The sequence below is a fragment of the Monodon monoceros genome, unplaced genomic scaffold, assembly GCF_005190385.1.
Source record: "Monodon monoceros isolate NGI ecotype Baffin Bay Population unplaced genomic scaffold, NGI_Narwhal_1 Super_Scaffold_16, whole genome shotgun sequence".
In the NCBI taxonomy this organism is placed as follows: Eukaryota; Metazoa; Chordata; class Mammalia; order Artiodactyla; family Monodontidae; genus Monodon; species Monodon monoceros.
This window is the reverse complement of record NW_021703772.1, coordinates 57,925,032-57,941,398: the sequence shown is the minus strand read 5'-3', so window position 1 is coordinate 57,941,398 and position 16,367 is coordinate 57,925,032. Positions and strand designations below refer to the sequence as shown.

The 16,367-nt window shown below is 38.0% G+C and overlaps 1 protein-coding gene across 2 annotated transcripts in view; it reads right to left on the bottom strand.

The window, feature by feature from the left end:
* Nucleotides 1-16,367, bottom strand: part of CHN1 (chimerin 1) — a 175,969-nt gene that overhangs the window by 49,584 nt on the left and 110,018 nt on the right. For both annotated transcript variants that reach the window (XM_029225827.1, XM_029225828.1), the window contains one exon: nucleotides 1,004-1,081. In XM_029225827.1, coding sequence (XP_029081660.1) covers nucleotides 1,004-1,081 — 78 coding nt within the window. The remainder of the gene's footprint in view (nucleotides 1-1,003; nucleotides 1,082-16,367) is intronic.

Genomic DNA, 16,367 nt, shown 5'->3' with positions numbered 1-16,367 from the left:
GCTGAATAAATGTTGAATAAATTAATAAATAAAAGGAAGATCAGGGTTTCCAGCTTTATCATCTTTTGAAAACAGATACCCGCTAACATCAAAACTAATGCCATTTTGTCTACATTAACAATATTCATGTCTCAGGAACTTCATCATAAAGTTGTATAACTATTGGGAAGTTACTATAGAAATGCCAGTGCATCTACCCATGAAGTGTAACTGGATCTCCTTACGCACAACCTCACATTGTATGTTCTCTGAATTAGGTTGCAAAGGACTGAACTTCAAGGTCTTATATCATGCTATAAATACAGGCAAGATCTACACACAGCTTGAATCAACACACACACACACATCTTGATGAAAAATGATTAAAGTATAGTTGGTAAAACACAGTAACACAATGATTAAGAACTACACACACACATACACACACAGAGTGAAAGAAAATACTCAAAAAGTGAAGAGAAGCTGCTAGTGTCAGCAGCATAACGGTCCCATGGTAGCCATCCTCCTTTCATCATGGTCAATTCATTAGCAGAGGAGAAAAGACAGAAACTATGGGAAATGCACACCATCTGCTCAATCCAGATGCAACAGCACATGCCTCTTATAGCCAAAGCTTTTTACCAGAAACGGAAGGAGATAAGATCTAATCCTCTCACAAAATATCCCACGAAGGTAGTTAGACATATTTGCATCACAAATAAATATAACACCCAAATCATTATTAGATGAGATCTTTTAAATATCAGTCAAGACTTTTACCACTCAGTATACACTGATCAAACAGAATACTAAATCAGCATCAGAGAAAATGGGGTTGGATTCTATCACCTTTATTAAGCTGTTCCTTAAAAAAAATCTTGCTTAAAACATCTTCATTCCCTGAATAGCAAGAACATTTTAGTCCAGTCGTCCTAGTTTTAAAAAGACACACTTTAATATTGTATATTTCAAGAAATGTGCATTTCCTTTCTTATAACAAAAGGTTAAAAATAAATATTCTTACCTTGAAATTGTGAACCTTTTCATATTTTGGAATTTGCTCGTTTTCTTTCAGAGTTGCTCTTCTAACAAGTGATGTCAACTGCGAATAAGCAAAGAGTTTCAGAGGTTGCCAGATTGTCACAGACGACTTTTGAGAACCCAGTTTCATTCCCAAGGCTGCTATCAATAAATCTTGCTGACGGCCCTCTTGTTTTGATTTGTGAACTGTAGCTCTATTAGTTTTCCTACCCGACCAAGACTCTTTGGATGGCATTTTGGAATTCACAGGAAATAAGGAAAACCTATATTGATCTATGTCTGTCGATGAACTCTATTCAGCTAACAAATGAGCATTCTGCCAGCCAGCACAGAACCCTACCCTACAGAGAGCTGCAGAGAAACATCACGGAGAGGTGGAGGAGGATGATGAAGCACTTCTTAAAAAGAGGTCGACTAACCAGAAAAATTCTTCTTTCTTCCTTTTTTTTTTTTTTAAAGGGCTCTATATTTAAGCTTCTGAAAACTTAAGAGTCTGAACAGAAATAGAGTCGATGCTAACATACAAAACATTCAGCATTTCTCTATCCTTTTTAAAAAGCCATGCAATTTTGACAAATGACACATTTCTAAAAGCTTTCTTTTCTAGTCAATATATTAATGTCCATTCTAAATGAAAGATGCCTACATACTGCCTGCAGTCAGTTTCTAGCAACTGACACCCTGTGAAGCCCCTGGCAGAGGATGGGGGAGGGGAGGGATTTGACAAGGAAGTCTGGATTAGACTGGTCACCGTTAAGAAAGGAGATAACCAATGAAAATCAAGCAACAGTATTTAAGTACTGTATTCCTCAACTCACTGTCTGTTTCTCCCTCCTCTCATGTAAGATTTTCTTGCTGGCTCAAGGCAAAAAAAAAATATTAGTGGGAAGACAATGAACACTGAATGAGTCATGCATCATTACAAAATGGATTTTTTTTTTAACCTATTAAAAGTAAAGGAAAATTAACACATACAACAGTAGGTTTTAAAAAGAATGCACCACTGCCAGGTAAATTATGAAAGGCTGATCTATAATCTACCTCCGTGCATATGGACTGAGGTTAGTTAACTAAAACCCCATTTTATTAAAGATGAGCAAAAGCTGATAAGTATTTTGATGAAAAAGAAAAGTTTAACTAGTTATCATTCTATTTTCATGGAGAGCAAGAAGCATGTACATAATGCTGCCAACACCCTGGGGTGGTCAGTTCTGACTTCCTACCGTGAGTAGTTTTGTTGTGGATCTATGCTTAAATAGGTCCAACCACTATTTTCATTCTTAGTCTCAACATTCTTCATTCAAGGAGCTTCAAGCCAGGTCACAGTGCAAGCCGGTTGGGAATAATTCCTCATGTTCACAGGTCCCAGATGTAGTGTAACTGTGCTTGTTGGACCTTAGGTGTTTGTTTGCTGATGTAGAAAGGCGGGTGCAGGGCAAGAGACTCAAATCCAGCTTCATTTAAGAGCAATACCTATACAATACTTTTTTACTAAGGCGCTATATAAGCTTAAGTCTTCTCATATTGGTTCCTTAAACACCTCCCATCTGCTTCCTCATGCTATAGTAATTAAGTTTAACCCATTATGATTCTAAGGTTACACTGTATTTAAAGAATCTAAAACTCTATATTGAAATGAATTCAGTCTATTTGCGTAGATAATTGCAAAGATTTTATCTCAGATTTCATAATCTACAGGGGTTATGGGCCCAATGCAGATTCTAATTTAATCAGGGCATGAAGTGGTCCTTAAACCATGCTAGATATTGATGATACTGAATGACTGATTTTCTAAACACCCCCAAATATTTTGAGTATACAGTTCCAACTTTTAAAACGGTTTATTGTTTTAAAAACATTTCTAAGAAAATAGAAGGCAAAAGTTAATATATACATCTACAGATGTTTCATTTCCACAAATTTATATCCTAAAGTGATTAGTATGAGACAAAAATTTTTTTTTTCCCAAGAAGAAATACGATGGAAAGAACTTTCCTTGCCTAACCTAAATTACTCTTCAGCTTAGACTTAGTTTGTCACATGATGACTAAAAATATAAAGGCCAGCCAACTCTTTAGTCACATATAACCTAAAGTGAAGTTTATCTGATTCGCAGTGGGCCCAGAAAAAAACAGATTCTGAAGGCAAATTTAACAGTAATTTTTTTCTCCACAACATTTAACACTGAATGTTAAAGTGACTAAGTTAAAGAAAACAATCACCCATGTAACCCAACTAACTTTTTTTTCCTGAGTATTTCTGATCAAGGTCCTTTATTATAGATCACCCCAGTCCTTCAGCTGTAGTAACTAAAATTCAACCAAAGCATAAAAATATTCATGGTAGATTTATCCAGAAAATTCATGGCTGAGTAAAAGTGAACATTTTGTCACTGAGAGGCCAGGTCTACTGCAGACTCTGCAGAGTCATACTGTCTTTCCTGAGTAATTTTTCTACCTAAGCAAGAAATACTGGAATAATTACAACTTGGGCAACAATCTAGGGCACTAAGGAGACAGGAAACAATGGTTTAGGATGAAAAACTTCTTAGCTCCCCTCAGGTGGCTGGGGGTTTGGTCACTATTATGCCTTCCATAACTGCAGCTGCATTTCTGCATTAATTTTGAGGAGCTCTCAAGTCAGAACTGCTAACTCTCGAATTCAGAACCAGTATCAAAGTTCTGACATTCCAAACAAATGTATACCACATTTCCTTATTTTTTTTCTGGCCATATCTATCTACTTAGATAGATACAGCATCTATTAATTATGCCTATCGTTCATTGATTATTAGGCACTTATGCTCTAAGCACCCAGCTAATCACTTCACATACAGAATCCCGTTAATTCCACAGAAAAATGTCTGTGAGGCATATACTATCCTCATTTTATAGCTGGAAGAACTGAGGCCCACAGAAGTTAACTTCCCAAAATTGTACAGCTGTTACATTAGGTGGTGGATAGGAGTTAGGCTCTTCAACACTATGCTATATCCACTCATGAGAAAATGAGAGGAAACCATGCAGTCTGCGGGTAGTCTGATTCTATTCAAGGTGGTTTCTCTAGTTATCTTCTCCTTTCATATTGAAGAGTAGCAATAGATAGTAAGACACAGTAAGCAATGAGTAACAATGGATGGTAAGAAAAAGTAACAGGCACTAAGATATCTAGATCTCAAGTTTACCGCAGAACCTGCAGTAAGAAATGCAGCCCTCAGGCTCCATTCAGACACGCCCTCCTTCATGATGCCTTTGACCATTTGCGGCAATTAGACGTGACCTCATCCACCTGTGAACATTGGAGTCCTTCACTTGTTCATTGATTATGAGATGTATCACCTTCTACCTCATATCACAGTTGCCTGTGTAGCTGTTTATATAGAACTGGGTCTTATACATCTTAGTATAAAGCCTGAATCTAACACAGTAGCTTGTACAAATAAAGGTTCAATAAATAAAAATAAAACCAAATGAAGGCAGCTATTTTTATTGGGGGGCAGTGTGTAATAATAAAAAGTGAGATCTGAAATCACAGACACTGAAATCTGAATCCTGACCTTGGAAGATTTGTTTGTTGCCTTGGTTATTACCTCATTTACATACTACAGACAGTAACACTTATAGGTTACTACTGGGCAGTTTAGAGGGGATGATATGTAAAAGAGGAGAAGACAGTGGGCACTCAATAAATGGTATTATTCCAGGGCGCTGTATAGCTGCAGGGCACGCTGTGTAGTATAAGACATAGGCTCCTGTCCAAGGAGCTAGCAGACTAATCTGCTTTCGGTTTATACACACAAACATGCCTAGAAATGCCTGCCCTTCCCTTTACACTGTGGTCTCTACCAAATTCCCCCAATTCTAGTTCTGATCCTATGTTTTAAAAGGCATAGAATGACACCTAATGTTAGCTGAGGGAGCAGGGTTGGGACGGGGTGAAAAGGAAAGATTATCAGCATAGGAAACCAGGAACAATGTGCGCTACTTCATATCCTTGTTCTATTTCTTGGTCATGTATCCTGAGATGTGCTGTATAATGGACATTTTATAGACGAAGAAACACTCACAGAATGAACTGCTCAAGGTCCCAGTCAGGAAGTGGAAATTCTGTGGTCTGAATCCCTGTCTTTTGTCCCCAAAGCCTGGCAGCTCTTTCTGCTACCTTGTAATGAGAGTAGGAGATAAACCCGAGGTGTTACAGATAGAGCCCCCTCGTATTCTGGTTCTATAAAAGAGAAGAAAACGGCTTCAGTGGGTGGGGGTCTGAACTGGCAGGGTACATGTCCCACGAGGTCATTCTAGCTAGAAACACCAGCAGTATTTAGCTTTTTATTCTGACTGGGAATCTTTGGCCTGTCTTGGACCTGACTCTTGCCATCCTCCATATAGGTATCACTTCTGTATTGTTTGCCTGGATGAGGGTTAACTGGCCTGGAAAAAGAGATGGGGAAGGAGCAGATTTCACAACGCTCTCTGTTTCCACCTTCATCCATACCATCTGTAGTACAGAGAAGAGGACTGGGAAAATAATGGAGGGGAGGGGTGTCGTGTGAGGAATAAGGAAAAGAAGGGGGAAACAGGTGACCTTGGAAAGGAATGCATATGCTGTTTTTCGAATAAAGAAATTTCCACCACTGACCCTACTACCCTGTTGTCTGTCTAGTAATAATACTGGATTTGTGCTGAGTTAGCCTCTCATTTTCACCATGTGTAGCACAACAGGATCATGGGCACCAGGGCCAGACAAAATCTAAAATCACATCCTATTGGCTGTGGTATGTCCTTGGTCAAGCTACTAATTTGTGTGTTTCCTTATGTGTAAAATGGATTAGAAGTACTTACATTACAGAATTATTAAGAATTAAATAAGTATTTTGCATCATTCCCAGCACAGAAAGTAATCAATAAATAGAAGTTTCCCGTCCTTCCCTTCCAAGACCCCATCTTTCCAAGATCAGCGTTAGTATAACATGTGACAGTGATACACATTAAAGGCCCAAGGCCACTGTCCTAAGCAATGTGAGCTTCAGGTCAAATTCTAACTAGGTGGTTTAGGGACACATCATAGGCATCATCGTTCTGCAATTTTTAGCTTCCCCTGTCCTGGTAACCTAAACCCCTGGGCTCAAACTCTGAGTAATCCTTGTCCTCTCCTCCTTCCTGCCTCAAACCCTGCTTACAGGGAAGGGTCTTATCAACTCACTTACACTAAGGTGCAAATGACCGATTACACTTCCCTCTCCATGAATAACTGGTTTTTAGTATGGGACCAAGACTTAAGTCAAAAGAATAAATCTCCAATTATTGAATGTCAGGACACACTAATAGTAAGAGTGTTCTCTAACTGGAGGGACCTCAGGCAAACAGCCACCTCCTTTGTACCATCATGATGACATCGCAGACTCATGATCTCAATGCCCCAGTTAACTAAGCTAAATCAACATTCCATCCAAAAAGCACCATGAAGGATTGTTATAGCTGGCATGGCCCTGAGGCTCCGGGAGAAGAAGAGTAGCTGGATTTACTTACTACTAGGTGATCTGAGTCACTGGTTCAGGTTTAGCAAATCCTGCAATTTCCATAAAATGCTAAAATTGAGATATAAACCCAGCTCTTCCACTATCAAAATTTGTAGATCCAAGCAAATTCAGCTCACTCTAGATACACAGATTATTCATACATTTGTCCCCTGAATTATCATTTGTAACCTAGTTTCTCACCATTAGAGCCAAAAGTAGAATATAGTCAAGGTACTTAACAACAATATGTCAGCTTACATTTATTAACTGACAACTACATGGCACTATACTAGTAAATGCTATACATGTATGATGTAGTTTAGTTGTTAAAACAATAGGGCAGGTGTCACTTTATAGATAAAGAAACAAAAGCTCAGAGAGATTAAGGTCACCTAACTAATACGTGGTGAGAACAGGAGTTGAGCCCAGGTCTACGTGACTTCAAATTCTGTGTCTTTCCTCTAGACTCTCCTGCCCCTCATATTACCTATAGTTAACATGCAATTTTGAAAGGCTATCATTTGAATAAGTTTCTGGATCATTTATATTCTAATACCTCTCTGATCACTAGCCAATTTAGTACTGCTTATATTTAATTTATAGCATCTTCCAGATTCATCACCTCCTCAAAATTTTCAAATGCATTTTAAGTCAAACATTAGAGATTTCTATACAGAACTCTATAAATTCCTTAAGTTAACATTGGGATAAATAACTTTTTATGTGGCATAGGAAACTCTTAAATCCGGCCAGGGCTCTAAATTTTTATGCTCCTGGCATCAGTCACATCATAATTCCTAACTCAGTCTTCATTACATAGCTGCCCTAGCCTTAATGTAATGTCTCTCTAAATAGGTAACAATAAGGCACATCAATGCATTCACTTCAGTGTATAATAAATTTAAATTACTCTATATTAACACTCACACTACCAAACTCTGTACACTCTAACATGTTCCCTGACTTACATGCAATAATTATAAACAGAAAACATTTGAAAACACAATGCGAACAAAAAAGCACAGCCCCGCATTCCCTACCCTTTCAAGAAACAAAAGAAATGATCAACTTCTCCAAGCAACAGTTTGAGGAAGTGTTTTGCACACCAGGCCCAGAGAGGAGGGGGCAGAGTGGCACACAGCCCGGTTACCAAGCCTGGTTCTGACAGATACCAACGAAGTCACTGAACTTTTTGTAAGTCCCAGCTGGACTAAATGAACTCCATGGTCTTCTTTATATTTTTAACAGAAATTCAAAACAAAAAAGGAAGGTTCACACTCATTTAGCACATAGGGATGTGAAGATGTGAGTGTGTCTAAGTAGGAAAGGCCAGCTTGGCTATGAGTGAGTCCCTTCAAGGTAGCTCTGGCTAATTTACTACAGGCTTTTGTGTGGTACGCAGTTTTGCAGGCTCAGAAACTTAATTTGTCAGCAAGGAGATCATGTCTATTTCTCAAGGGGAGAGAATGACATTATAATACCAAGCTCATGAAACTGATAAGTAAAAGCAGAATGATGGCTGTCTAGTTTATACTAAGATATGAGATATAATTATCATAAAGTGGGTGACCAACATGCCCTTTTTGGGGCAGCATATCTACACTGGAAACAAAAAATAATTAGGAAGCAAATGAGAATGGAATCAGACAAGTGGAGTGTGTTAGATGAACTGAATATTTAATGCATAGAATTAAGACATCCTTTGAGTCCTCTACAATTAGGATGGCCCTGCCACAGGACTAGAATGCTCAGTGCCCATTTAGTGAGAGGCACCTTCATTTTCAGTCAGTGCTTAGATGGGCATAGGCAGCTCTGAGCTCTTTGAGTCTCCTTTTTCCAGGTGTCTCTTTATGATGATTTTGCATATCTCTGTCCAAATATCTCAGGAGGTGATCTTAAAGTTAACTCATAGGACACAGTCTTATTTTTTCATTTACAAGTTCTTAATGGATACTAGATTGTAGCCCTGGTGTGCTAATAACAATTTATATAATAAGTGCTTTGGGAAGATAAAATAAAATAAATGGCAGATGTTTTCCTGCCCTGAATCATCTAACAAGTTAATATATACATGTAATTATATATAAAATTACATAATAAGAGTACAGTATTCTAGTCTAACACACTCCAGTATTTGGCCATTCGCAGTGATGGCTGTATGATCATGATCATAACATTCTTTCTCAGCTCTTCCGAATGAAAAGCTGAAACTGGCCCCCACAGGAACTTTTTCTCAATTTTCCCCCCTAAGTGAAGTTGAGGGCTAATTAGGGAAATGTCATTACCTTTTGGTTTTTGTTTTACCCAAAATTTTGATACCTATTACTTGCACGACTTAAAGAAACACTTTTATTGTTCTGTAACAATAGAGGAGATGAGATTAGAGAAGCTCTAACACTATATCAACAATTAGAGACTTTAAATCCAGTGCAAAACTCTGGGATCATAGATGTTTTCACTTTTTCGGAGAGCTTTTCACTGTAATATACATATGTATGTATATGTATACACATATGCATACATATACATATTAAAAAGCAGACTCAGACTGACATTAGGAGTATTTTCAGATTTTAAACTGCCATTAGAGGTTATTTCAAGTTATTGCAGTTCAGTGAACATATCACAATCACCAATTTAACAAAAGCAAGCCAGTGAATCAGAATAAAAGCCAGGCACTATATTTTCAGTTTTCTCATTCTACCACTGACTTCAACTGATTAGGATAAGATGAAGTCTGTGTGATGGGGTTATTTTAAAAAGGACCTGTTACCGAATTTCTTAAAACTTAAGTTATAAAAGCTATTTCCTATATGTGTAATTTGACTAGAATATTCCAAATGTAATTTATTTTAATATTTTAAGGCTCAATAAAGATAAACGTGGGCTCATGGTATAAAGTGTATTTGTGAAGTTCAACCATACTTTTGAAAGCCTATTTTTAATATTTGAAAATGGCAACGTGGGCTCACAGTATAAAGTGCACTTGTGAAGTTCAAACATACTTTTGAAAGCCTATTTTTAATGTTTGAAAATGGCAATAGTGGCCTGAAGGTAACAGATTTAACTTTCATAAATAATTTCCCCGAGAAGAAGTATAAGCATGAGAATTATTCATAGATGTGTTAATTGTTCACCTCACTGCCAAATATTGTCTTTTCTTTGTAATGACACTGCCACATGGAATGTTTTACATTAAGATAATGAGGTTGAAAAAGTAAAAATAGCTTGCATCTCGGCATTTTTCTAATATAAACTTTATATCGTGTCCATAGTATTTCATCTTACGAAATTCCTGTTAGTTCAAAGGTTCCTAATGAAATTGAAATTCCCCTAACTTGAATGTTCTTTTTCGTAGAAGAAATAATTAGATTCTTTCATATATATATCATACATATATATGATATATATGAAATCTATATATAATTAGATTCTTCCATATATATATACTGTGTTCCATTTGAACCTTGATATCTTATGAGTGATTTGAGGCATCTAGACCACCAGGCCCACAAATGATTAGCACATTAGAAAATAAGACACAGAAAGTCAGACTGCAATCAACTTCCTGTGAGAAGGAAGAAGGAAAGATTAAAGGATGATTTAACATCTATCTTTGAGTGACATTTTAATGTATTGAGAGGGATCTACCTTGCCATTTTCCTCCTTCACAAAGGATAGGTTAATGGGAGATAATTTAAGGAGCAACTGAAGATCTTCGGTTGATAAGGTCAAAAGTTATTTAAGGGGGCTTCCCTGGTGGCGCAGTGGTTGAGAGTCCACCTGCCGATGCGGGGGACAGGGGTTCGTGCCCCGGTCCGGGAAGATCCCACATGCCGCGGAGCGGCTGGGCCCGTGAGCCATGGCCTCTGAGCCTGCGCATCCGGAGCCTGTGCTCCGCAACGGGAGAGGCCGCAACAGTGAGAGGCCCGCGTACCGCAAAAAAAAAAAAGAAGTTATTTAAGGCTATCTGGCCAGCTTCAGCTAGTGCTTTACTACCCTTTCTACCAAAATGTCCCCAGTAGCAACCAACAGTGAACAGGGGTGTGCAGGGATCCAGGGGTGGCTCTTCAAGCTCCCCTAAATGTGCCCATATAAAATGTTTAAAATAAAAATGTTTTCGATCAATGACCACTGAGTAAGATCGATGCTCTGTGCAGATGGGTCACAGTTAATCTTTAGGTTTAGCATGTCCCTGCCTATTAGCAGGAAATTATCATCTAGTTTCAGGAAAGCAGGTTTGGGTGGCTGGGGGAGTCTTACAAAATCCCTTCCAGCAGCAGGCCTGATTCTGTCACCATGGTGCACAGCAAGAAGTAATCTGTGAGGTAAATGGCTTCATAATCCTGTTCCAGTCTTACAATAGCTTTAATTACTGTATTCTTCTGCTTGTTTTGTTTAAAAAAAAAACAAACCACCCAGGCCCAACTCTTTCACTGCCTCCAAATCAGGAGCACTTATTTAGTCAGAGTTTTAGATTCTACAAACTGCTTTGTCACATACACTATTTCACTGTATCCTCACATTCCCGTTTTTCAGAATGACAGTGCAAAGGTGTTAAGGTACTTGATCAGGGGCAGAAATCATTAAGCAAAGGAGCAATGGTGGGAACCCAGGCCTCCAGACTTCACACCTACTCCTCTGTCCACTCCACCTGCTTTCCTGGGACCTGGAGATAAGATTACTAGAAGTGTGAGGAAACTGACTCTAGTAAGGCCCGGGGCTGCAAACACCCAGGACCATCAGCAAGCAGAAATATTCGCAGTTGAAAATGACCTTCCCCAATTCACTGCTAAACCTGACAAATGGTTTACAACATCCAGAGAAGTGAGGTTAGCCTTGGTGATTAATTTCTGGCATTTTAAAAGCCTTTTTAATTATTTTGAGGGTAGTGGGTAAAATGATATGATGCTCTTTCTTAGATACATGCAGCTCCTTCATCAAATGCCTACCAGGGCTTCAAGGAAAGTTACTGAGCAGCATGCCTGGTTTTGTTTTTGCATTGACTTTTCCTTTTATATATATATTTTTAATTAAAAACAAATCAACAAAACTATCCTCCAAACATGAATTGAGAGAGGGGTCTCTTGAGCAACTAATTAAGCTGTCTTTAGAAACAGGTAATTAAACTTTCCATTAAAATTCACCAGACAAACATAATTTACAAGGTGGAAAGCCATTCCAATCTCATGGGTAAACAATCAACTAAGGCTTGTATTTATAACAGAGATTCCAGAATGGCCAATGCAGTAAGTAACTACATAATTAAGATGCATTTTATCTTTAAAAGAATTTGAGGTTCTGGACATGTGGTCTGAAAAAGTGTAAATACTTCATATAGCCCACAAATTCATTAAAATAAAGTACAGAAGGCTTCCCTGGTGGCACAGTGGTTGAGAGTCCGCCTGCGATGCAGGGGACATGGGTTCGTGCCCCGGTCCGGGAAGATCCCACATGCCCCAGAGCGGCTGGGCCCGTGAGCCATGGCTGCTGAGCCTGCGCATCCGGAGCCTGTGCTCCGCGACGGGAGAGGCCGCAACAGAGGCCCGTGTACCGCAAAAAAAAAAAAAAAAAAAGAAGAAAAGTACAGAAATGGTCAATGCATACGTGTACATTACAGACTCTCAAATAATTTTCATTCAATAAATATTTTATTGAGTATCTACTATGTTCCACACATTAGTGAAACTGGTGAACACCAGAGAATAGGGCACTATGCTATTTTCAACAGGACCTGTTATTAAACAAATAGATATATATTATTGAATTAATAATAATTAAGTGGTGGATGGGTGATGTATTTTTAATCTTAACAATCACATTTTCTTACAAAGGTGGAATTAATTCATGAAATTTATGTCTATGCCCTCTTTCCAAGCTATTTCCTGCTCTCATGGTCCTTCTGAGACTCTAACTGGTGACTTCTACACTCTCCATCCCAGCTCTCTCTTGCTCTCCTTCCCCTATGGATGTGCCTTCCTAAGCCTTCTAATGCCCAAACCACAGGGAATTTTGCTGAACACCTCATATAGTCTTTTTTATCAGAAATAATGCACACAGAGAGCTGCTGTTCTGTTTACAATAGCCAAAACATGGAAGCAGCCTAAATGTCCATCGACAGATAAATGGATCAAGAAGTTGTGGTATATATACACAATGGAATGTTACTCAGCCATAAAAAAGAATGAAATAATGCCATTTGCTGCAACATGGATGGAACTGGAGATCATCATATTAAGTGAAGTCAGAAAGAGAAAGACAAATACCATATGATATCACTTATATGTGAAATCTAAAATATGACACAAATGAACTTATCTATGAAACAGAAACAGACTCACAGACATAGAAAACAAACTTATGGTTCCCAAAGGGGAGAGTGGTGGGGGAGGGATAAATTAGGAGGTTGGGATGAACATACGCACACTACTATATATAAAATAGATAACCAACAAGGACCTACTATGTAGCACAAGAATCTCAAGGAACTATACTCAATATTTTATAATGACATATAAAAGAATCTGAAAAAGAATATATATATGTATCACTGAATCACTACGCTGTACACCTGAAACTAACACAACATTTTAAATCAACTATGCTTCAATAAAAAAATAAAAAAAGAGAGAGCTGTTGTTTATAAACTCTCCTCTTCAATCTGCCTAATCACCCTTTCCATAAAGCCTTAAAACAATTAAAAAAAACTTAAAGTTCATTGTTATCTATAGTTAGGTGGTTAAGAGCTTGTCTCCTCTGTAAAAGAATCTCAGCTTCACTTACTAGTTCCAGTATCCTAGGAGAAGTCTCAGTTTCTTCATCTGTAAAACTGGAATGGTAATAAAAACTACCTCATAGGGATGAGATAATGAATGGAATGTATGTAAACCCCTATCCTGAGTACCCAGCATAGAAAGCGCTCAAAGCTCTCAAAGACCAGGTGGTGGTAGTGATGTTGACACTGCTCACATCATTTGTTTTGCATCAGTCTTATCACCTAATACAATGCTTGGAACAAAGTAGGTGCTAAATGTTGAAGCAACCACCTCACAGTCATGGCGCATTTGCAATCCTTGCTGAATTCTTCAGACTCATAGACAAATGCCTGTCTGAATGGCTCCAGCTTCCTGCTCTTATGATATGGTCAGAATAGATTTAATATCAATACAAAGAAAATGGCCACTTTTAAAAATGTCTTAATGGTTTTAAAAAAAGTAATGGCTGGCCAGAGGTGCAAGGAAGCAGTGCATGTTAAATATTGTTTCCTCATTTGACGGCCAAAATGTATGCAAATATGAACTGAAAACATGTTAAAGAGAAAATGTGTGACAACGTAGGCATCTTAGCAACATAGCTGACTAAAGGATGAGACTGAATTGAAAGCATTTGTTGTGTGAAGAGAACAGGTGCCACCTGAAATACAAAGGATGCTTGGGATTCATGAATTGCAGTTTCCAATTCTAAAGACTGTTGAATCGTGGTTTAAATTAATATGCAGGACCAAAACAACTATTATGGGAGGAATAGTGCAAAGTGCCATGAAAATTTATGGATGAATAAAAACTCTCTGTATTGATGAGTTTCAAGAAAATGTTAGAAGGAAAAGGGAATTTGGTTATATCTACCATTTGTAAGCCTAAAGTTTGATTATTTTTCTTCCCATAAACTCAAAACATAACTTGCTGTAAAATTCCAAGATGAAACTATTTTCAAATGCATGAATTAATAAGGAAGACATTAAAATAAGAAGTATGATGTTAAAAAAATAACTTGCCTAAAATATCTCCTCCTGCAGGATCAGCTGTAGATTTTTTAAAGTGGATGCTCTGGTTGCATTTTTCAGCGTCAGAAATATTAAATCACATCATCAGTTGAACAGTGTTTCTCTTGTTTTCAGTTTCAAAAGAACATGGTCTTTCAGATACTAAGTATAGAATTTAATGCATTATTTTATACCAGTGGTACTGCTTTTAATGAACAATGGCATATTAAATTAGCTACTGTGGGTCACATATTTAGACAGTTTTTTCCTGTTTCCTCTGTTGTTTCTAATCTGGAGTACATTTAGAGATGTGCACCTCCACATTTGAAAAACTCTCCAAAAGAGGAAGAGTTAGCGTCACACCAAATGATGTAAAAGACATCTGGGATCCTTGTGGGGATCGTTTTCTTTAGGAGAAGTATTGTTTGAGGTGAAAGCTGAGCTGGCGGCTTTTCCCATGGAATACCATTTTTTTTTCTTGGAAGAACAACTAACATAAATTCTGGTTATTGAGACTGGGCATTTGCTCAAAAATGAACAAACTTGAGCCTGCCACCTGAAGGAAAATAACTGCCAGTGAGTGATAAAATCCAAACTTTCAAGTGAAAATAAGAATTTTGGAAATTCTGTATCTGCCACCCTGAACGCGACAGCTTCCCACTACTTAGATGAGTTTTCTGATGAAATTGATGATACTAACAAATGTGATTTTTTTCATCATTTACAGAAATGTTTCAATGTTTGAAAGACCTAAATAACTCACTGAACCAATATTTTCCAAATGACCAATGGATGATGTTACAGAATAATGCATAGTTGAAAGATCCATTCAGAGTTCAAGACAGACCAATGGATTTTAGTGTAACAGAATACGAAATGCTTATTTATAACATTTCAGATTCTACATTGCAAGTAGTATTTAAGAAACTACCACTTAACCAGTTTTGGTGTGATAGCAAAGAGAAATATCCAAATTATCTGTAAAGGGGCTTCCCTGGTGGCGCAGTGGTTGAGAGTCCGCCTGCCGATGCAGGGGACACGGGTTCGTGCCCCGGTCCAGGAAGATCCCACATGCCACGGAGCGGCTAGGCCCATGAGCCATGGCCGCTGAGCCTGCGCGTCCGGAGCCTGTGCTCCGCAATGGGAGAGGCCACAACAGTGAGAGGCCTGCATAACGCAAAAAAAACCCAAAAAACAAAATATCTGAAAAGTCTCTTAAGATACTCTTTACCAAATGTGTATTTGTATGAGGTCAGATTTTCTTCATATACTTCAACCAAAATAAGATACTACCAGAGATTGAATGCACGCAAGCATTTACAAGAATCCAGTTTTCTTAATATTAAGACATACATTAAAGAGATTTATAGAAATGTATAAATGCCACCCTTCTATATATGTTTCATAAAATATGGTTATCTTAATGCTAGTATGTTAACATGTAATGGGTTTATTATTGTTTTTAAAATGAATTAATAGGTATTTAAAAAAATCTTTTAATTTACAAGATAGTAAATATCACAGATATAACCCACATAAATAAAAGTTCTTTTGAGATCTTCAACAATTTTTTTTTTCTGGTACGCGGGCCTCTCACTGTTGTGGCCTCTCCCATTGTGGAGCAGAGGCTCCGGATGCGCAGGCTCAGTGGCCATGGCTCACGGGCCCAGCCGCTCCACGGCATGTGGGATCTTCCCGAACCGGGGCACGAATCCGTGTCCCCTGCATCGGCAGGCGGACTCTCAACCACTGTGCCACCAGGGAAGCCCTCTTCAACAATTTTTAAAGTGTAGAGCGATCTAAGTCCAAAAAGTTTGAGAATCATGGATCTAATCCATTAGTTGTAACCTTTACAACAGGATCTCACACATACACACAGAAAGACAATTATAGTAATAGATGTCTGGGCCCTGTGTTGATTCTACTGAATCAAAATTTCTGCAGGTATCTCTATTGTATATAAAGCATAATTGGTGAGTGCACTGATCTGACTTGGCCCTTTAATAAAAAAACTATTCATGACTGCATATTTTATTTTATTATTTTTTAAACATCTTTATTGGAGTA